The sequence below is a fragment of the Tribolium madens genome, unplaced genomic scaffold (genome assembly GCF_015345945.1).
Source record: "Tribolium madens isolate multiple individuals breed KSU strain unplaced genomic scaffold, Tmad_KSU_1.1 Scaffold_19;HRSCAF=116;Tcas5.2_LG9, whole genome shotgun sequence".
NCBI lineage: Eukaryota > Metazoa > Arthropoda > Insecta > Coleoptera > Tenebrionidae > Tribolium > Tribolium madens.
The window spans coordinates 10,446,519-10,470,426 of record NW_025400983.1 but is presented as its reverse complement, the minus strand read 5'-3'; the positions used below and the strand labels follow the sequence as shown (position 1 = coordinate 10,470,426).

General features: G+C 31.6%; 2 protein-coding genes across 3 annotated transcripts in view; one reads left to right on the top strand and one right to left on the bottom strand.

The window, feature by feature from the left end:
• The window catches only part of LOC123013358 (octopamine receptor 1-like), a 36,270-nt gene extending 22,252 nt beyond the window's left edge, over nucleotides 1–14,018 (top strand). The window contains exons 4-6 of one of the 2 annotated variants that reach the window (XM_044411839.1): nucleotides 7,682–7,865; nucleotides 8,455–8,546; nucleotides 12,283–14,018. In XM_044411839.1, the coding sequence (XP_044267774.1) occupies nucleotides 7,682–7,865; nucleotides 8,455–8,546; nucleotides 12,283–12,793 (787 nt within the window). In that variant the 3' untranslated portion in view covers nucleotides 12,794–14,018. Of the gene's footprint in view, nucleotides 1–7,681; nucleotides 7,866–8,454; nucleotides 8,574–12,282 lie in introns of both variants that reach the window. The other variant, XM_044411833.1, reaches the window with a different exon arrangement.
• A 5,349-nt stretch (nucleotides 14,019–19,367) lies between these two features.
• On the bottom strand, nucleotides 19,368–23,834 carry LOC123011761 (ATP-dependent RNA helicase SUV3 homolog, mitochondrial). Its single transcript, XM_044409380.1, has 7 exons — nucleotides 23,484–23,834; nucleotides 23,046–23,437; nucleotides 22,883–22,994; nucleotides 22,613–22,834; nucleotides 20,630–20,852; nucleotides 19,750–20,576; nucleotides 19,368–19,700 (listed from the first exon to the last, which is right to left on the bottom strand). The coding sequence occupies exons 1-7, from the start codon at nucleotides 23,779–23,781 to the stop codon at nucleotides 19,525–19,527; spliced, it is 2,250 nt and encodes a 749-aa protein (XP_044265315.1). The 5' UTR covers nucleotides 23,782–23,834; the 3' UTR covers nucleotides 19,368–19,524.
• Nucleotides 23,835–23,908: the final 74 nt, after the last annotated feature.

Below are 23,908 nucleotides of genomic sequence, written 5' to 3'. Positions count from 1 at the left end.
TTAGCTACACTTAGATGGAATGACGTCTTGTTGACAAATGATTGTAATTTGGCTTTCAATTTATTCTTGGACTGCCTCTCAACGGTTTTTGATCAAAGTTTCTCTAAACAAGCTTCGCCAAAAGACAATACGACAAAGAAAAATAACTTGAAATTGATACCTTGGGTGATTAAATTAAAAAATGCGGTTTCTCTTTATGGAGACTTGTGTAAATTTTACCCAGAATTTAAAAAAAAGATTTGCACAAATTAATAAAGAATATCAAAGAGCTTTAACAAATTTAAAAAAATCAACTAATGACAACTTTATACTCAATTCAAGTAACAAAAATAAAGCATTATTGACAATTATCAGTGAAACTACTGGTAGAAAAATGGACAATAAACACGAATTTAAAATTAAAGATAAAAACAATAAACTACTTAGTCAAATCGAAACAGCTAACGCTTTCAATGATTTTTTTGTTGAAGCGCCGTTAAACGCGACTTCTCATATTTCAGAAAAAATTGATTATGAATTTGTAAACAAGGCACATCGAATATTAGTAAATATTTTTTTTTACTAGGTGTAACAGAAAATGATGTTATTCTAACAACCAACAGCTTGAGTAACTCAAGTGCTTCGGGTATAGATGGAATTTCTAATATCTTACTAAAAAGAATTGCATTAACAATAGTAACTCCGTTAACTCACATAATAAATTTATCTTTACAGTCGGGCATTTTTCCTAATAAGCTGAAAACTGTTAATGTTATTCCTTTGTATAAAAAAGGTTCTAAAACTGACATATCCAATTATAGAGCTATAAATTTGTGTTCCAGTATTTCTAAAACAATAGAACTAGTAGTAAATAAGCAATTAATGTCTTTTCTATCTTCTAATAATTTAAAATCACACTGCCAACATGGCTTCATAAAAAGTAAAAGTATAGATACGGCCATTTTTCAATTTTTAATAGCTATTGTTTCAGCCATAGACAAAAAAGAAACAGCGATTGGTTTATTCATTGATTTTGCAAAAGCGTTTGACTGCGTAAACTACGACATCTTATTGTTTAAAATGCACAAATATGGTATTAGAGGAGTTGCTCTTAATTGGTTCCAAAGTTTTTTGGAGAATAGGGAACAACAGGTATCTTTAGCATCGGTATCTTCGACTAAAAAAAAGATTAAATTAGGCGTTCCGCAAGGGTCGATACTGGGACCGACATTATTCTTGATTTTCATAAATGACATGTTTAAATATATTTCTAATCCTAGTTGTACCATAGTATCTTATGCTGATGATTCAAATTTTCTGATTACTAGCAATAATATACGAGACGCGATTACAGTTCTTACGGAGGTATATCATAAAAAAATGTCTGGGTCGAGGATAATAAATTAGTTATTAACCATCAAAAAACAAATTGTATCATATTTAGCTCCAAATCAAAAAATGTAAAAAATGTTTTGGTATTCGATAATTCCATTATTCTTTCCTGCATAAACGATGTGACCATGTTAGGACTAACTATTGACGCGATTTTACGTTGGATACTACATGTTGACAATGTATATACAAAGCTCTGCAAAACGGATTATGCCCTTTCAGCGGCTTCTAAAACTTGTAGTAAGGATATAGTTAAACAACTCTATTTTGGTACGTTTCATAATTTGTTGCGGTATGGCATACTACACTGAGGTAATTCTTCAAGTGTCCATAAAGTATTTCGATTACAGAAGAGGGCTGTCCGAATTATTGCTCAATTAAAAAAGACAGATTCCTGTAGAGAGGCATTTAAAACACTCAATATTTTAACTATAAAGCATTTATATAAAGAATGTTCCGTTTTTATTGTTACAAATTTAAGCAGGTGATAGAATATTCAATTTTAAGATAAAAGTTTCCTATGAACATGTGTCGAAAAATATTAAATAAGCGAGCTACATCTCCTAAAAGGGGTACATATTTCAACAATCATTGTAGATAAAATTTCACAATTTAGTGCAACAAATTCAAAGATAAAATGTCGAAGTTTTTACTCAGGGGCCTCCTATACTGGGGGGGTTTAGGGTAAAAGTACCCTAAATAGTTTGGCTGTTGTTCTTGCCACTTTCAGTCACACAATTTTTAACTTCATAGTTTTTCACAAAAAATAGGTCTCTTGCGTTTTTTCAATATAATTTATCGTTTTTGAGTAAAATCAACTTTACAATATGTGTTACAGACCATAAAGAGAATAAAAATAAAAAATTAAATTCCGTTTAAGACGCCCTTGATTAAAAACTTTGACAACTGATCTTTGAATTCGTTCAGGTGCTTTAAGGTTATCAGCTATTCCAACTTTTATAATTTTATATATTCTGCAATAGTGGAAAACCCCCATTAAAAAACGCATTTTTTTCAGGAGATGTAGCTCGCTTAACATAACATTTTTTGATACATGTTCATAGGAAACGTTTGTCTTAAAATTGAATATTCTATCACCTGTTTAAATTTGTAATAATAAAAACGGAACACCCCTGTATATGAAGCAGTGTGCTTCGTTTTCAAAAATAAAGTCAAATTTAAGGATTCTAGTTATAACCACGCCTATAACACCAGATGCAAAGAACATTTGATTCCAAATAAACATAGAACTGCATTATTTCAGAAAAGTATAAATTATAACTGTTGCAAATTTTTTAATAAATTATCAGAGGAAATCAAATGTTCGGCAAATGTTGTATTTAAGGAAAAAAAAAAGTTACTACTGGGAAATACAATATATAATTTTCAAGAAATTTTTCCATAATTTGTAGATTTTAAGTACTACTTCAATTGTCATTTTAATGTATCTGTTGACGTGGTCTCTATACACAGGGTTCTTTTACTATGTGTAGTTACTTGAAATATATTATAATAATATTATTATTATTATTTGATTTGTGATTTAGAAGGATTTAATTTGCGAAAATAAGTGGGTTTCTAAGTTTCTATACATACAATTTTAATATCGATTATTTTAAGTACGTACGTAACTGTGTACTTTAAAAACAACTTGCAGATTTTTGTGGTAACATATCTATCAGTTATTTTTAGAAAACTTACTTCCACCGAACCCATTTCATGATATTAGTTACATTGTTCTATTTTTAGTTCCGTTTGTAATAATTTTTAATCAACATTTCAACCACGTCGTATTTAACACGCGAATATTACCTTTCATTGAAACAGTTTAAATGAAACGAACGTAGCAAATACTTTTATTTAAGGTGATGTATGATGCACATTAACATCATTAATCAGTATCAACATTTCCTTTATAACTTATTTTAATGACATGAGATAGCCATATCTTTATAAAAACTGTGAGGTCTGCCTTAGGGCTTAATAATTTGGATATTGGCAAGAAACTAACCCTGTAAACTACCAGATCTAAATGATAATACAGTAGTTTAACAATTTATGTGAGAAGGGTTAGTTAAGCTCTTTTAATAGAACGTGTAATTACAAAAAATTGTTTACTTCCTAATTAGTAACGAAAATATGCCATTAAAATCTCGCATAGAGGGTGTTTTATAAAAACAAAAAAAGAAAAATGACCAGTAATAAAGTACAAGGAACATGTAAAAAATGTTAAAAAAAATTATTTGTAAGAATTTTAAAATTATGAAGGTTTAGATTTTGTACTTTGACCCTATTTATTTCTGTTAGAAAAATAATTTTACATGTCCCTTTGCTACAGACTGTTCAAAGAGAAAACAAAGAAGCTGTATTGAATTGTAACAATGTTTAAGGTTTTTGTGGCTTTTATTGGCAAAGTTTTTGTACTTTTACCGAATAATTATAAAAAACATACCTAAAGGTCGTATTTAAATTATATCCGTGTGGATCAATTAATAATTCGAAAGACGTACCAGACAGCTATCTCTTTTCAACGTTTGTAAACAGCCTTGTTCCTCTCTCGCTACGTATTTGCATAGCTATTTATCTCACTTTAACAAATGTGATTAAAGTAACGCAGAGCTAGTTACGTACGTCAAAAGTGTGTTTTACCGTCATGTAGGATATTTGTAATTTCATTTTTAATTGGGAAAACTATTTTGAGGATAATATTTAGAGCCTTTATATCGAGCGATCAAGATAATTTGTAATCGAGTCATCTTTGCATCCGAGAACGTATGTTTAACTTCACGGGAAACGTCAAATAAGATGACACGCCGCCGTAAGGTAAAACGGCGAAATGGGCTGTAATTAGTCGCCGACGTATAATAATATGAGTAGGATTGTTCTTTTTTGAAAATAAATTATAAATTTTGTTATTATAATCATCACCTTTTTGATCATGTCAATTTACCTTTCAACTTGTCATTTTACTTGACATTTTACAGACATACGTTTTCGGATCCAAGAATGACTCGATTACAAATTATCTTGATCGCTCGATATCATCGTAACAACTGTAATTCAAGCCCTATAAAAATCCTAACGCCAGGGAGAAGTTTTAATTTTTGACTTTAGTACCAAAACTTCAGAAGCTGTCAAATGTCGTGTCAAATGTCATGTCGTGTTCTTGATTCACACTACACCCACCAGCAATTCAAAAAGAAATAACTTTTATACAAGGCTATCGGCAACAACATACATAAAAAAAATGTCAAATGTCAAAAAATAAATGTTAAACATTTTTTTAATGTTTCTGGTATCTTATCTTACTTGGCATTTTTCCTTTTTGTGTTTTTATAAAACACCCTGTACTTAATTAATAAAATTTAAAAATCGTACAAGTTGTATTGTTTTAAACAAGTATTTGTAGAACTAAAGTAAACAATACAAATTACTCCTTCCACAATTTTCTTTTACAAAAAATTAAACAAGGCGTTTATAAAAGATCGTATACCTACTGAAAGTGTTATAATAATTTCATGAACGTATGCCTTCCATAAATTGTAACTTTAATGATTTTCAGTGTGTTCTAAATAAAATTGGTTTTAATCCATATTTAACACAAAACAAGTGTTCAAAAATTGATTCTATTGGCAGATAACTGACAAATATTGATGATACTATCCAAGACATACGTTTGTGAATTTCAACACTCTTGATATGAGTTTGTATATTTTCTCCTTCTGTAGCTCATCTTATAATTTTTTGCCTACAAACTAATGTAATGAATGCAAGGACATGATTTAAAAACAAAATTAAATTACCTACTCAAAATGCCAGAATGAGGTTACATGTGTCAATGTCATGGCAAAAGCACATCTCGTATAAATTAGAAAATCAGACAAATATCAAAATAATGAAATTAGGTATATCACTGTCACGCTGTTTATAATACAATAAGCAAAGGCTGTGAGCCGAATCAATACCAATACATTAATAATAAAGCCAAAAAAGCATTGAATATTTAAAACAGAGCGAGTGATAGTTCTTCACTGTGATTCGTTTAATATAACACCTTTTTTACTTTCAGTTTTTCAAAGTAAATTAACTCAATATAAGCTTCTAATATTGATATACTCATACAGGATGTTTCACACAAGTTTACAAGGCCTGCGCCTAATGTAGGCACGAAAATATACTATAAAGTCACAAAACACTGGATACAAAAAATACACATTTAATTATTTAGTTTTTGGAAACCCATGACAGCAGTTGTCAAACTAATCACTGTTTCATTAATAGTCATAAACTGCAGTTTTTCAGAAACAATTATTATTTGTTCTATCAAGAGACGGCATGAATATGATTCTACTTTATCTATTTTAATCATTAACTAACTAAAAATGTTGTAATTTTTGAAAGGGTGGACAAACTAGAGAAGATTATCCAATTTTTCAAAATTTGTAATCGAGTTCGTATCGGGATATGTATTATTGATTGCATTTTACAGGCACAGGCCTCGTAAAATTATGTGAAACACCCTGTATATACAGGGTTTTTTAAATGCAAAATGCAACACTCTGTACTTTTAATACATTATAATTATTTTACTCCAAATTTTGTAACCGATGTTTTGAAAATTTTGAAAATTTCAAATTTTTGTGTGAATAATTAAAAATTAAAATAGTCACTTCGGTTACTGGTTCGATTACCGCCTACTTAATATGAAATCAATGCTCCTAAGATTCGAAATTTGTTTGCACCTTATGATATGCCAAAAAGTCAATTTCCGGTTTCTTTGGGAGGGTAAGAAATACTTTTGTTTTTTAATTCCACTATATTTTGTTTTAATTTTTTTATTTTATTCATAATGTATTGTTGAAATAGGTTTAAAGCTTTCGGACGTATAAATTTTTATTTACGAAATAATGTATGAACACAAATGTTCACAACAAATTTATTGATGCTGATTATCTTAATTTTGGTTTCTTAAAATTCGAATGGCGAGAGCCAAAACAAGGTGGCCCTAATTGTTTTGTTTTCTGTTGAGTATTCACTTTTTCACTTCTTTTTTGAATATACTATAGGGTGTTTCACCTAAGACTTTGCCAACGGATTTTAACGAAATTTAAAATATAAAGTTCTTAGTAGATAGAGAGAGATTAATATCACATTACTAAAACAACCTTAGCGCTTAAAATGTGATTTTAACATGCCTTTTAAAAATGCTGAATTACTTAAAATTTAGAACAAAATGTTAATCGCCAATAAAAATGCTATAAGCAAAAATCTGTTCTTGAAAGATGTCCCGCTTACCAGAAAAAAGGATAAATCTGTATTAAAAGTAGCTGAAGTTGCAAAATCATGGGCTGTTGTAAAAACAAGAACGATATTACCGAATTTTAGTCACCCCTGGCTGTTGGGCGACAATAACATTGATATATGACGTTTATTGTTTCTCTAACTTCAAAAAGTTAATAACATAATTTAGGAACTGCATTTATTGGACTAACTAGTTGAATACAACAAAAAATACTCGAAGGTATCACCATTAGGTGCTTGAACAAAATGGTACTTGGAGACGTTAAACTATTGTTTTAGAGTTATTTTTGATAAAATTCTTTCAAAAATTAGGTCAAAATTTTAACAACATAATCAACGTATTTCTATTTTTAGTGCTTAACAATGTGATAGTCGTTTCGCTTAATTTTAATTGTATCTCCACTTTCTACATTTTAAATTTCCTAAAAATTCGTTGGCAGATAACAGAAATATTAGACTCGAAAGTCTTACGTGGGACACTCTGTATAATAACTGATATTTCTTTGGGTTAAAAAATTATAAAAAAAAACTCCTGCTTACACATTATATTTTATAACGAAATATTAATTATACTCTATGTTTTAATTTTTTTTGTTTCTCATTCCTTTTTACATGAAATGTTATATATCTGTTGAGAGTAGATAACGGGGTAACACAAAAGCCAGCGCCTACTGCCCATTTCGTTTATTTTCACCTCATTTTGTAAATCTAAACACCCTCTTTAATGGTGTTTTTACTCACCCTTTCAACAATAAAAAAATCCTCTATTACAACCGCATCCCACCAAAGAAAATAAAAGGTAAAAGTGTCATTCCCTCCCCTACGTATTTTTATAACCTCATAAATTCCAATAATAAGTAAAGACCGAACCACTTTAGTATCAAAACAATAGCAAAGCGGCGATTTTATAACGCCTAATCCCCTAAAAGCATTTCAACAGCGCCTGCTTATTGTTCCGTCTGAAAAGACCTAATTAATTGAGCATCCAATTATAGTTTTTGTTTTGCAGGTACGAGCCAGGAAGGCACGAAGAGAAGAACTGCAGATACAATAAGAATACGGGTTATGTGATTTTTTCAGCGATGGGTTCATTTTTTATACCCATGATGGTCATGTTATACGTTTACGTGAGGATATCGTGTGTGGTGGCGCAGAGACACGACCAACTCGCACATATCGACACCCATTCGAGGGTAAGTAAAATGGGACAATGAGCGATATTTTTATAATAGTTAGCGGTGATAAAGTGCGAGGATTAGTCTACCTGACATATGCGTCATCGGAGGAAGATTTATTAGATTTTTTATTAGACACTATTTTTAATATCGGCTGTGGGTGGGTAATGGACGTAATAATTATTTGTGCTTTCATAACAATTGCTGTTCTTGTTTGTCATTTTTGGAATGTTAAAACAATGGTTTAAGCACTCGTTTTCTTCGGTTGGTAGCGGTGTCAATGACCTGGCACTTTATCTCATCCCATTTTGCCCTAAAACCTGAAACTGTTTTCAGTAAAATGTATTTAGCAAAATCTCAAACGTATGATGTGGTTAACATGGTTTGGGAACAAATCGTTATCGAAATGCGTATCATGGCCTGATGATATTACCGCAGAAATGTCTTTTATGATGCTTCCACAGTGGCCAGGATTGGGTCAATGAAATAATGTTAACTCCATTAATATTCGATATAAAGTCCGCAACTCGCTTGAAAATTTAATCACAATTTTAGATTTAGTATCGTGATAGTGGGAGTAAATGCTGTTATTTCCTTTTTTTTACAGAAAAGCCAAAAACTCGTCATCAGCGTTAAAGAGGAGTCTGACGTTGATCGAGTTTCCTCTGAATGTGAAGATCAAAACTTGCGATGTCCCAGGTATTTTCGTCAGATAAGTGATGCATGGTAAATGTTTTTTTTTAATTTCAGTTATTTTAAGTTCTACGTTTAAAAGTGGGTAGTGAAATCAAAACAGTTCAAAAGTCATGCGATGAAAGATAAAAAACAAACGAAGGTTTTTATCTTTTTCCATTATTTTGTTTGTGATTTTTGTAAATTTAAAATATTAGAAGGCACTAAAATAAGTACCATTTTTAATAATTTAATATTTTTTAAAAAATATAGGAAAACAAAGATGTTCAATTGTATTTAAGCACCTCAAAGGAAGAAAATGTCTTAGAAAAAAATTTATAAAAACGGTTTACATACAGGGGATCCGGAAAGTCGCGCAACTCCAACAATATTACAACATAACTAGGTACAGACTTTTAACAAAATTTTCTAGGGACAAAATCAAGAAGCAAACAAAATTTATGACAATTCTACGCTACTAGTTTTTCACCAAAATTTCTTAATAAAAAATGGCTAACTTCGCGTATTGATTTCGATGTGTGAAATTCAACTTCACACATTATTGTAGAATGTACAGGGTGTTCCGGTTTTATTGTTACAAATTTAAACAGGTGATAGGATATTCAATTCTAAGACAAAAGTTTCCTATAAACATGTATCGAAAAATGCTTGGTAAGGGAGCTACACCCCTGAAAGGGGGCTAATAGGTTTTTGCTAATATTTCAGAAACCATTTAAGATAAAATTACAAAATTTGGCACATATAATAACTTTTATACACCTAAACGAGTTCAAACATCAAATGTCAAAATTTGTAATCAGGGGCGTCCGAAACTGGTGGGGTTTAGGGTAAAAAAATACCTATTTATTTTGGCTTTAGTTTCTTTAGTTATGCAATGAGCAAAATGGTCGTCACTTTGAACAACTCCTTTAGATTTAGGCAAATTCATTTAATTAATGTTATTATTGTTACTGTCATGTAATGTTAATTAGTTGAGGTTGATTAAAAAATATGAATTTCTTGCTTTTTTTATTCTGTAAATTCTGAATTATTTGAATGTTCTATTGGTGTGTAACATAAATTTTAAATCAATTTTATTCAAAAACAATAAGTCGTATCGACACAAGAGAGACTTTTCTGTGATAAACTATCGAACTTAAGATTTTGTTGCTGAAAGTACCGAGAAACTAAAGTCAAAATAAATAGGGTATTTTTTTACCTTAAACTCCCCCAGTTTCGTACGCCCCTGATTAAAAAATTCGACATTTGATGTTTGAATTCGTTTAGGTGTATAAAGGTTATCATCTGTACCAAATTTTATAATTTTATCGTAAATGGTTTCTGAAATATTAGCAAAAACATATTAATCCCCTTCCAGAGGGTGTAGCTCTGTTACCAAGCATTTTTCGATACATGTTTATAGGAAACTTTTGTCTTAAAATTGAATATCCTATCACCTGTTTAAATTTGTAACAATAAAAACGGAACAGCCTGTATACAGGCTATTACTTGTAATCAAGACCCTGACCGACTTTTAAACGCAACCCAAAATACGTTCTCACAGTCAACTTTGCTTTTTGTACGTTTGAAAAATTTAGTTTATTAAATTCAAATCAAAGTAATTATTGATATGTCATTAGTTAAATTTGACAGTGTCATCAATTCCGCTTTTTTCCCCTTGAGTTCAAAATGTACTACTCATACGACGAAAAAATTGATATGATTATGACAAATGAGTGACATTAAATTGTAAAGCATGCTTTAGGACTGTTAACCTTATTTTTAGCTACTGTCAACCATAGTTGACAAGTTGTACATACAGTGCGATCAAAAAGTCTTTCTATCAAGTAGGCGTCCTAGTTGAGGACGTATGTTGCATGGCAGTTCGTATGTTATCTAGATGTCAAAAAATTATTTTATAAAAATTAAAACGTTGAGTTAATTAAATTGAATTATTCTAGGAAACGTCTCAAAACAAACTAAAATAAGATTCATAAAAATCGTTCACCACGGTTTCCTGTCATAATTTACATAAAAATTATTTTGACATTTCTCGTTTGTCATTGTGACATTTTATCTTCCACAGACATACGTTTTAAATTTCTACGCTTGCTTGATAGACAGACTTTTTGATCTCACTGAATTTTTGATAGGAAAATATAATAATTAAATATATTAATTAATTTGAAATTGTGATTCATTTTAACGTTAAAACTTGAATTACATTAAACTATCAGAAAAGTGACGACCAAATATTTTGTCTCCAACTGTATCTGTGTTTATATCTTTGAAAATTTTCAAACAGAACATCAATTAACGCATAGTGGTATCTGAGAATGTATTTTGGGTTGCGTCTGAAAGTCGGTTAGCGTCTTTATTATACATATTATACACTGTGTCAATTTTAAAACTTGCAATCTCCAATTTCTCTCAACTGAAAAAGTTATTAATAATCACTCAAAACCGGTTTGGTGGTTCCAAGGGGGGATTAAAATGACATGATAAGTGACACACCTCCACCCACCCTTAAATATAGTAAAAAAAATAAAATTAACATCTTCGTTTTTGAATAATTGGAAAAATAACTTTACCAAATAGGCTGTTGTATGACATTTTTGAAAAGCGCTTGTTATGGGCTTTCCAACGATATATCGCAAGTAGGGTCGTGCCATTTCAAATTTTCAACTTAAGGTGGCTGTGGCTTGAAGGGTGGGTGGAGAAGCGTCACTTACTATGCCATTTTGATTCCCCCTAAAAACCACCGACACGGTTTTGAGTGATTCTCAATAACTTTTTTAGTTCTAGAGATATTGGCGATTGCAAGTTTTAAAATTGACACCCATGTATGTATAATGTGTATATGTGAGTCATGTGACTCACCCTGTATTCTTTAACAAGGTTAGTATGAAAATTCGGTAGGAGTGGAAGATTCAGAAGAACTGTTAGCCGCACTTGCTGCCACCAACACTCAACCTCTCACCCTTCCGGGAAGAGTACTTTACTCTTACAAAATTTTAATTTTTCAACGATTTTAAACACGAAATATTTTTTTAATTGACAATATTTTTTTTACATATAGCTTAAGGACTGTTAGCCACATTTGCTGCCACCACCACTTCACCTCTCACCCTTCCGGGAAGGGTAGTTTACTCTTGTAAAATTTTAGTTTTTCAACGATTTTAAGCGCTAAATATTTTTTTAAATTGACAATATTTTAGACATAGTTAGCTGCACTTGGTGCCATTATCACTGAACTTCTTACAAGCTTTTTAACGATATTTAATATCCCAGAACTTACGCCTTAAAAAAATGACTACCAGAAAGGAGTTCTCAAATAAACAAAAACGAATTTTCAATAAGCTTAAATAACTAAGTTGATTTTTTTTAAATTAACAGTTACCCAGTCTAAGAAGGACGTCCTTAGGTACTTTAAAATTTTATAACTTTTAAATTTTGTCGTAGTAATTTTGTCCGAAAGGGTGAGAGGTTGAACTTTAGGGACAGCAAACGCGGCTACAAAAGTTCAATAAGTTTACGTAAAATATTTAAGTTTTATTTTCTATATTAAAAATTACAAAATGTTTAATTATTTGGTCAGCAAAATAGGCAAAATATGTTTATTATGAGCCTGTTTTTTCTAGATTCCTTAAAAATAATAAAAACGGCAAACGGTTAAGAAAGAAACAAAAATTAAATTTTAAGCATGGCATGACTTTCGCTCTTATTATCTCTTCCCAATTATCACCCTTGTCCATTTTTCCAGCGGCCAGTCCGCGGAACCTCTCAACCACGAGCAACGTAAATCTCTCGGCAGTCGTTCTCTCCGCTCGCCGTTGAATTATTCCTTCAATCATGAACCTCTGACAGCCCAGCGCTCCGCCAGCCTCTACCGGCCGCCGTCGTTCACGCCGCAACGCTCCCGGCCCGAATCCCTCAATTTCGACGCGTCGGTTTTGAACTTCGAGCCGGCGACGCGCGTCTCCTCCTTCCGAAGAGAAACAAAGACAGCACAGACCCTCAGCATCGTCATGGGAGGATTCATCGCCTGTTGGCTACCCTTTTTCATTTTTTATTTATTGACGCCGTTCATTCCCAGCAATCAAGTCAATTCATTGATCATGTCGTATTTGACGTGGTTGGGATGGTTCAATTCCGCCATAAATCCGTTTATTTACGCGTTTTATAGTCCGGATTTTAGGATAGCCTTCTGGAGATTGACTGTTAAGCATTTTTCAAAGACACGAAGGGCCGACTTTGCCTTTCAACACAAGTGAGGGCGGGGGAAGAACATGTTCGATTCTAGTCACAGTATTTTATAGTTGTTATTTATATTGTAATATTGTAATTTATTCGTTGAGGCAACGCGCACGACGGGCGAATAAGCGAGCGAATATTCGCGTGTTGGGGCAATTGGCCCGTTCACACAGTTTTTTTTACAAATAAGGTGAAGAGGGATTGGTAAAAACTTAATACCACAATCAATTAATTGTACAAAACCACTCATTGTGAAATAATTGGTAAATTCGTAGCAGATTTCAATCCAGTTTCTGTCTCTATCATCAAGTATTTAATTTATTTGCGACAAAACGGCAACGAGAAATGTTTTTAATTGGATCGGTCATGCCTAAAATTGAGATTGCAACTACATTGTATGGCGTAATCGATGTCAAATTTTTTATTATTCTTTCTGACCCGTGTGAGTTCATCTGAAAGGAAGTAATAAAAACCTTATAATAAAAATAATAAGGATGTCGGATGGGGTTTATTCGTAACATTTATATGCTCACATTGTTCGATGTATAAAACAAAGAAAATATAGAACAGACTGGTGAGCTATGACTTATGGAAAGCACGTCTAAGTTTGACACAATGTTGATTTGAATTTTTAAAATAAGTAAAATATGTGAAGATGGAATGTAGAATCATGTTACATTGTGGAAAAATAGTTTGTTTTCTATAAATGTTGAGAAAATTTCATTCATTCATTTTTAAAATAAGTAAAATATGCGAAGATGGAATATGGAATCATGTTACATTGTGGAAAAATAGTTTGTTTTCAATAAATGTTGAGGAAATTTCATTTAAATCTAATCTAATCTAAACAGATATTTAAAATGGGAAAATGTTATTTGATTTTGTAAATATTAGATACGTGTACAGGTACAGGGTACAGGTGTACCAAAATTTCGACAGCCAAAGAGACAATTTCTTGGTGATAATTATGTTAAATATACAGGATGAGTCATTTATAATAAAGACCCTAACCTATTTTCAGACGCAACCCATTCATGACACCCAATTCCACTTTTTTCCCCTTAAATTCAAACTGTACTAAAACGACAAAAAAACATGTGTTTGATATATGGAAAAAGGCACAAAAAATCTGTACCGTCATATGTACAGGGTGCTGCATTTTGGATGTCCGAATAGGGAATCTCCGAAACCAAGAGGTTGTAATACGTTCTGGGGCTCATTTTTTGAGAAAATAATATTGGTTAAAACCGCATCCCGCTATCATCTTTTGTTTTCGACTTATAGACAAAAATTGAAATTTTAGCGAAATCTAAAAAAATTCATATTTACGTTATTATAGAAGACACAGATTTGAAATAAAGACATTATACAGGCACTTTTTTACGTAGAATTTAATAATGTAGTTAACCTTTTTTTTCAGTTGTTTGTTTAGCCGTAATAAAATAAACTTGTATTTTTTTAAATGGGAATCATAGATGTCATTTTTAAAAAGCTTGTTTTTTTCTTATCTAAAAAATATATATTTGTAACAAATTATTACTATACATTTTTAGCAATAAAGTATCTTTGATTTTTGTTCGCAGTTGGCCATGAAAAAAATTGCATCTTCAACTAAAAGAATTTAAACTATATTATATTCAACCAGTGTCACTAATGAAAGAGTTTTCTAAGTACTAAGTGATGAAAAAGATGCAAAATAAATTGTAAATCAACTTATTGGCGACTAATAACATTTCTTTGTTTTTAAACAAGCTAACATGACCATTGTAACTTCTAGTGATACATAGAGTGTTGTAAAAAAACCGCTTTAATTCTTCAATAAAATATATTTTATATGACACAAAAATGACGATATGACTATTCAAATACCCAAATTCCGTCTATGTGAAACGTTATCCTACCTCCATTAGATCATCAAAAAAATGTTTTTTGTAATTGTGTTGACACATTTGTTTTTCCTATTTTTTGATTTTTAAAAAATATGTAATAATTTTGTTTTGAGGCGCTCGGATATTTGTTCAATGCTTCTACTGTATCGTATTTTTTTTAATTTTTGTAATTTTATCTATATTTTCATCTATTTTACAGTTCACAAAACTCTTATTGATTATTATTTACACATTTGGAGTGAAATAGTTTTTCCATGGCAAACTATTATCACACAAAATATGTATTTCACTTTTTAAGTAGAGTTATAAAAAAATATTTTGTTACAAATATATATTTTTTAGATCAGAAAAAAATAAACTTTTCAAAATTGCCATAGCCGCCTATGATTTCCATTTAAAAAAATACAAGTTTATCTTTTACGGCTAAACTAATAACTGAAAAAAATTGTTAACTACATTATTAAATTCCTCGTAAAAAAGTGCCTGTATAAAGTCTTTATTTCAAATTCGTATCTTCTATAATAATGTAAGTCGAAAACAAAAGACGATAGCGGGATGCGGTTTTAACCAATATTATTTTCTCAAAAAATGAGCCCCAGAATATTACTCGTTTTTGGCTAAACCTCTTAGTTTCGGAGATTCCCTGTTCGGACATCCAAAATGCAGCACTCTGTACACCGTAGGACGCCAATTTATAAAAACTGTCAAAGTTAGATATTTATTTATCTCTTTGAAAAATTTCAAAGAGTTTATCTGAGGATGTATTTTGGGTTGCGTCTGAAAAGCGGTTAGGATCTTTATTGTAAATGATATACCTTGTATGACTTAGCCTGTATAATTACCGTAAATCAGGTTACTTTGACAATCAAAGTTATGCTAGCCTGGGGGGTACTTTGACACCTTAGAACTAAAAATATGTTATATATAATGTAAATTAACTTTATTAAACTCATTAAACACAAAATATAAAATATATATTTTCTTAAAAAAAAATTAATTAAGTCATTCTTTGGTATGTTATGGCTTTTATATGGCTTAAAATGAAATAAACATAATTTCGGTAGGTACCTAATCTGAGAGTGAAACAAAATTAATAGCCCCATAACATGTCAAAGTAACCCGAGAAGTCAAAGTAACCCCATTTACGGTACTTAATAATCCTAATTGAACGCTTGTAGGTGTTGGTTTTTGACAAAATTTTTGGGGAAAAGCAAAAACGTTAAATTTTTTACAAGTGATAAAAATAAGGTTGTAATCTAGGCTTTCCTTTGTGATTTTCCTTCAATTATGAAACCTTTAAAACAAATTTGTTGGGAAAAAACTATTCACCAGTCTAACTTTCTGCTCACACTGCGCTTTGTTGCAATAGTGTTTCCGACTAACTAGTTGGGGAGCTGGTAATAAGTCTAAAGACCCTTATTTAGGAAGTTGGTCCGGACTCGAGGATACACGTTTCTTCAAAACTGTCTTATTCTGAAAATTTCCTCAATGAGTATAGATAATTAAATGGTGTTTATAAGAATTTGCAAAATGACATTAAGCAAATTGTAGAGAAAAAAATGCACGCCCATGTAATTCATTACCTTAACAAAATTTTTGTGATTTACTTTTAATTTTATTAACAAATAGCTAGTTTATTTTGAATTTTATATTTATTTTTATTACTTCTAAACAAAGCAAAGAACCCAAAGTGGTAAATTTAATGCCATAATAATAATAACTAATATTATACAGTATGTCCACGGATTTTTTAATTTTACGCCAATCCTGCAAAAGAAAAACATTTTTTGCTTCACCTGAAACTAGTAACTCTGTAATTAAAAGTTCATTATTTTCACCCAGTGGAAAGAAAATTTCATTTTTCTCTTGATTTTGAACTTGCAATAACACTATAGTCTACAAATAATAACATGTTTAATATACTTTTAATCGAATTATTATTTTTATGTTAACTTACCTTTAAGTAAACAAAAATCATTGTTAAATTGTTCTATCATTTCACAGTTTTTTATTACAGATGATAATTTTCCTGCTTTCTGCACAAATGCATCCGATTTAAAATTTACTTAAATTCAAATTGTTGTTAAATTCAAAATTATTACCATATGGGTCTAAATAAGTCTTAAAAACATTTTATTGAGTCGCATTTGGAGAGCATGAGTCATGAACAGAACGAGAGTTTTCATCAAGATCTGAAGGGTTTTCGAAGATCGACACCAAGATTTTTGGGAAGAAATCCCCAAGATTACTGTTGGATTGTTATGAAGAAAACTGATCCAAAAAAGTATAATAAATAAAGTAAAATAACTCATTTGTTCTTTAGCGGTTTTCGTATTTTTGTTAATTAAATATTTCTTAAACTGGACTTTTTTAAATATTTTTTTTGAACTCAGTGCCGCAAAATTTATAAGAAATTATAACTTTCAGCTAAGGTATAAAAATCGTGTAAATCAGTGTAATTTTTTCTCCAATCACATTGGCGTTTTTTTTTTTTACAATAATGTTGCTTTGATAGATGAGTTAACGCAAGTTAAATACAAAAATGTTTGTAAAACAACATAATTTTAATAAATGGTAGGTCAAAAAAACAGCTTTTTTAACAAAAACAATCATTATTCAATTAATTTATTAATTGACAAATTGACATCCTGATATCGTTGTCAAAAAAATAAAATCGCCAATGTGATGGAACTTGAAGAGCAAAGAAAAATTATTATTACAAGTCCAAAAGTAAGAAAAAAAAAACTTTATTTCCACTGAGGTAAAAAATTTTTTCCTCTTGTAAACTCAATCCGGGAACATACTGTATACTTGCAAAATGCATTTCTTAAATAAATTTATGTATTTGTAATTTGATAATTTGAGCAAGCTTGTTTTTTATAATCACAATTTAATGTTTACGTTATAATCTATGCTCATTGAAATAATTTTCACAAAAAGACAGTTTTCGGGTCCTGATCAACTTCCTAAATAAGGGTTTTTCGACATATTACCTGCTCTCCAACTAGTTAGTCTGAAACGCTATTGCGACAAAGCGCAGCCCGAGTACAAAGTTAGACTGGTGAATAGTTTTTTCCCCGGGTATACATACCTCCAAAGTATTCAACCTCTTGTGAAGACAGAATGTAGAATTTTTTTTTGTAACTAATTTTGAAAATAGTATGTGGACATTCTATTTAATTTTCCTGCAAAGGACAATTAATCCTTTACTTACTTCCAGTATAACCGTAAATTATTTATTGGAGGAGTCAGATCTCACTTCCATAACCTGAATCTTCATAAAATTTTATGAGGTACAACTAAAATGTTTCCTCTAGGATATTGCATTCCTTCAATGTGTACTTTAACAAAATAGACATATGAAGTTAGTAGCTTAGGAAGTAGTGAAAATGTGATAATCTTTACATCCTTGGCGGTAGTAAATATTTATCTTTCATCGGAAAGAAATCGTGTTTGTCAATAGATCGACGGTAAAAATATATGATTTATTAAAACACAAAATACAGTTACCTAGGATAAAATAAAGCACCAAAGTGCCGTTTGCCAAGTGAACCAAAATTTGAAGTTATATGCAGTCAATAATTGGAATGCAAGCGAATAATTATCATTAGAAAGACAGATCCCAAATTGTCATGAAAAAATCTCTCGTCGGAACAAAAATCGGCCAATAAAATTGAGCAAAAAAAAACGCTTGTAGTACTTGTTAAAAATTGTTATGTCAAAAATTTTTAACAAAAACTTTAGTATAAACATGGAATAAAAAATCACACGTCACAAAAATTGATCAGAAAATCAATCCGGGCCAAAAACTTCAGCAAAATATTGCCTGAAGGCACAAAAGATTAAACAGAAAACCACTTGTGGTCCTTGTTACAATAGTATCAGGAGTTTAGGTTGTACTTTCATAGTTATTTATTATACAAGACGATAAAGAAATTGTTTATCTACGAGTGAAAAGGTTAAGTTTACGAGTGACGAAGTCACGAGTGGACTTTTTTCACGAGTAGATAAACAATCTTTATCGACGTGTATAATATTTCGTTTTATTTTGTACTCATCTACCAGAATTTCTTGAATATAACCAGTAGATAAAAATTACTTTATTTCACTAGACGATAAAGAAAAACACTTTATCTACTGAAATTAGTTGATAAAATATAAACAGTAGATAAAAATTACTTTATCTCACTAGACGATAAAAGACTACTTTATCTACTGAAATTAGTTGATAAAAGCACTCTTTAACATTGAGCACAAAATAAAAAAATATTAAAAAATATTGTAACAAAAAAATCACCCAAGGTCACAAAAAATTGAACAAAAATCGCCTGCGGGCACTAAAAATTGAGCAAAAAACTGCCTGTGGGCACAAAAAAATTGAGCAAAAATGACTCGTGAACAAAAAATTGGGCAAAAAACCTATTGTAGTTAGCTTTGTTGAAAAGGAATTGGTTGTTGGAACAAAAAATTAAGCAAAAAATTTCATTATTTGCACAAAGCAAACCTTTTAGAAAATTAAATACCTATTTAGTTAATGAATTATGTTTAAATCCCTCTTCACGTTATAATTATGAAGATTTAGTACAAATTTAAATGTAACCTAAGATATTATTAATATTTTTGTACATAGTCGATATTGAGTTTTTTACATTTGTAGATTCATCGCTTAGCTGTTCCCTGTAAATAATTGAAAAAATAAACCATGTTTTTGTATATATTTTTATATTTTATTGTAAAAGTGGCTTAATAACAACCCGTTCAAAGTGAATGTTCCGAACGTAATTAAGCACAAATCAATGTACAATTTTGTCTCTAGTTAAATAGATGTTTGTAAAAATAGATTTTGTTAATATTGACATTCCCTATTTTTTTCGTTTCCTTCTAGTCTTTTTCGGCTCATTATCGTTATCATCATCATCATCATTATTATCCCCACCCTTCCACTCCTTCTTCAACTCATGCAACATATGCGGTGTCAAAATCCCTTGCGCTAGTAACCTCTCCGTCAACCTACCTCTCCCAATCAAAGACTTGGGTTCTGTAAAAAAAAATGTAGACAAACCTATTTGTAACAACTCAATAAATACCTCTCAAATAAGACTGTTTTTGCCTACTTAACGCAAACTCGTCCTCATCGGCCACTCGCGCCCCCGAACTCACCCCCGTTTCCGAGTTTCGCAACAACCGAGTCAACTGCACCACCCCTTGCTGAATAATCACATCCAACTCTTTCTGCATATCTCGCACCAAATCGGGTTCGTTAAACAAATCCATAAAACGGTAACTTAGCCACAGATACAAATCCAAGACATCGAAAACAGCCTCAAGGTGCACTAAGTCGATTATTGTCTTCGGGGGTTGCAAAGGCCATCCTATGTTGCGACAAAGCCAGTCGAAAGTGATCGCTTCGTTTTTGCTATATTGGCGTGTGAACTTCAGAAACATTGTACACACGAAAGGCATTTTCTTGCTTATGGGGGCGCAACAAAAGACATAACGGGCCCGCAAAGGCAGCGGGACGTGTTGAATCATATCGGCTAAAAATTTGAAGTCTTCCACATTACACATGAAATATAACGAATCATCAACTGTTGATAAACTGACGAAAATGTCCATCAAGTTACTGAGGGTTGAGTTGGGTAAGTGATAAGCGTAGAGTTCGATTTGTTCGGCTGTAGGGTGAAGGCCGGCTTGGGTTATAGGTTCAGGGGGCGACTCCAGTAACGTTTTTAACGTTTTCAAGTCTTCAGGTTTGAAAGTGGTCACGAAACCCTGCTCCCACTGTGTCCCATACCTGCCAGCCCTTCCTGCAATTTGCAAAGCAGCAGAAACTGAAATCGTGTCCATTTCTTTCTCGCCTTTCTCGTTCATCGTCGGTTTGATAAGTGAGTAGAAAATAACGCGTCGAATACTCCTGAAAGGGGCACAAATTTATTTAAAAACAAAATGCCGAAAGAAAATAATTACAAGTTGAGACCCATTCCGATTGCGTCAGTGGCAACCAAAATTTTGCAACTGTTTTCAGGATCGTTGAATTTCGCGGCTTGGGCAAGTTTGGTCCCGGGGGGAAGTCCCCCATATATCACGGCGACTTCTTTACCGATGGCTTCGATGCCGCGTGAGACTGAGTAAATGTCGTTTTTGCTGAAGCAGACGATGCAGTCGCCCGGCATAACGTTTTCTAAACTGCCTGAAAAAAAAATTTGAACTTAGAATTGGATAATTCTATTTTAAAAATTGATCAATACAACAAACTCTTAAGTAATTTATTTCTACTGCGTAATAACCAAAACTTTTGCAAACATATTGTTCGTTTAAAATTACAATGTCAAATGAACAATTTTTAAATAATTTGCGAAATTCAGGTATCCTACTTTTTTAACATCAGATAAATCCAAAAAAATTTTTTTTTAAGTATCTCATCTTAGTTAGCTGAAAAAAAGATGAAAAACAAAGTTGTATGTTGTAAACATAAAAATTATTAGAATTACACTGTCGTACACTGGCGGTCACGGGATTTTGGACATCATATTTATGACAGTTCAAAAAATGTCAATGTAACCCACGCTTTATTGTCATTATGATTGACGTTTGAAACTAAAATTTGAAAGTGTTACTTTATTTTTGGCGTCGATTTTCCGAAACAATAACTCCAACAATACGTGTTTTTATATAAGATTAATAAATTATTTTGATTTGTTGTCATTTTTTCTTTCACTCTTAGGATAAAAATTACAAAAACCGAAGGTGAGGTTAGCTGCCTAATGCCCGTTTTACATTTTTATGTCAGTTGACTGACAAATCGTCCAAAATTCCGTGTCCGCCAGTTGAATTCCATAATGACTGATCTTTAATGATTTGCGTACCTCAAAATAAAAATTCACTTATGACATACGCTATCACTTATTTTTTATATAAAATTGCAGAAATAGCAACAATAACTATGAAGATTTCAACTTTAGAAAACTCAGCTCGCCATGAAATAGACAAATTTAAATTTGGCATCATAGCTGGCGGTGATATAAATGTGTTGTGAACGAACCACAATTTTTAATACGATTAAATACAATCAAACTTCGTGAGTAGCTTTGATGCAAATTAAAAAAAAACCGTTACACAACAATTCAAAAAGTTATTTTTGATAAGATGCAATAAATGTATTTTGAGATAACATTTTTTAACAACAGCAAAGTAACGTGGAACTACAAAAACTACAAAGTTGCATCTACCACACATACTGGAAAAGCAAATTGTTGGAGTAACAAAGTGGTTCTAAATGTACATACGACACTGTAATTCCAAACGAACGATATGCATTGTGTTTCTTCACCTTCCAGTAAACGAAATAGTATTTTTAAATAAGAATACTTAAATCAAAAATCTAGCCAAAAATCAATCAGATGAAATAGTCGTGGACAAAGTTTAATATTCTATTCCCTTATAATGTTCACTCATATTATTACAAAACTCGTGTTCCATTCGTGTTGTAACCTTCATTGAGAGTAATAGTCATCATTTTATGCTTGTTGAATAGATTAAAAAAAATCTACCTCGCATTCACAAATATTGATGGGGAGACTAAAGTTTCTATTTTTTTAATAGTTTTTACAGCTTAATGTACCTCCATAGCCCTGTAAATTTTTAAATCGATCCATCAAACTGTTTTCTCATGTTATTTCTTAATATTACGTGATAACCGTAACACATAAATTTTTTTGCCAAAAGATCTCAAAACTAAAAATTTAAAGCTTTAATTTTTTTTTAAATCTAAATACGATCATTTTTCGATGAGATACAGCCTTTTATAAAACCACCAAAAAATTTAGTAAATATTTTTGTTCCCTCAATTTTTTGGAGTAGTGTACTAGAAACTGGGACAATTTTTAAAACACACACGTGGTCTTCCTGCGTCGACAAGCCGCCACTGATCAACAAAGCCACTTTACTTACCTAGAGCTGTGTCTTCTATTTTTAAATCTGTCAGTCTTTTATAATGCCTAACTTCAATATCTTCATTTGTGGTTAAACACAGTTGACTTAGCAAGTCAATAGCACCAGCTTCACCACACAGGTGTATCTCCTCAGCTACTAGCCCTAAAAAGGCTCTAGTCCAAGCCCAACCCCTTTGAGGATCCCTGACCATTTGGATTTCATCAATAACCGCAACCTCATCTAAAAGTTAGTTACATCCAAAGGGAAACATTCAAATCAAAAAATTACATGGTGCTGTTAATGAAGCCATTTCAACAGTACAGGAAACGTGAGATGACGGCTTCCCTGAAGAGTCAGCGTATTTCCGTTCTTCGCCTGTTACTAAATCACATGGTGTGCCCTAAAATCTTTTACTGGAATTTATTTATATAGAGAGATTACAAACACCTACTCTCGAATTACTTTTTTTGTACACTTCGGCCGCTAGTAATTTAAGGGGGCCACAATACACTCCCGACTTTGCAGTAATAAAACTTTCTAAAGCGTGAAATGTTTTGCCAGAATTTGTAGGGCCAGCATGGAATATAATTTTGCGGTTTAAAGCTCTAGCTTCAGGGTACCAATTAGCTGGAGTTCTAAGATCTGAGATTTTTTTCAAATCGTCCATACATTCTAAATGTGGAAACATTTGTTTGGCATGGCGTAAAAAATACGGGAAAATGTCTGTAACATTCCCAGCCCCTTGTAAAATATCACTGACAACAACATGAAGATCCACAGGTAAGTTCTGGGCCTCGAGACAATACCGTCGAAAGCTAACATACGCTTGATGTTGCAGATAAGCTATGAAAATTATTTTAGCAATTTGTATACCCACTTATTTACTTACCATCAAGCCCATTTTCTGTCAGTAATTGTTTAATTTCATTCTTCTGATAAAACTTATTGAGGACTTTGAGCAAATCAGCTTTATTTAACTTTCCTGTCAGTTCGGCCCCCACGTTAATATCATCAGGATTTGGTTTCACAGGCACCGGAATGAACAGAGATGATATGGAACTATCACTTTTTTTAAACCTCCGTTGCGAAAATTTTAAATTGTGTCTAGCTAAAAGGTTTATCCGATTTAACGATAAATTTTGTACGGCCGCACAAAAGGCCCCGATGCGTCTTCCGCTTTGTAACATCTTGCGTAAAAAAGTGAGGTTAGCTCGTTAACTGATAAAAAATTTAGGGTTATGTGAACGTCAGGAGAAGCAGAAGAATCCGGAAGTATAGAATGTTAGAAGTAACGAAATAAACAATTGGCAGTAT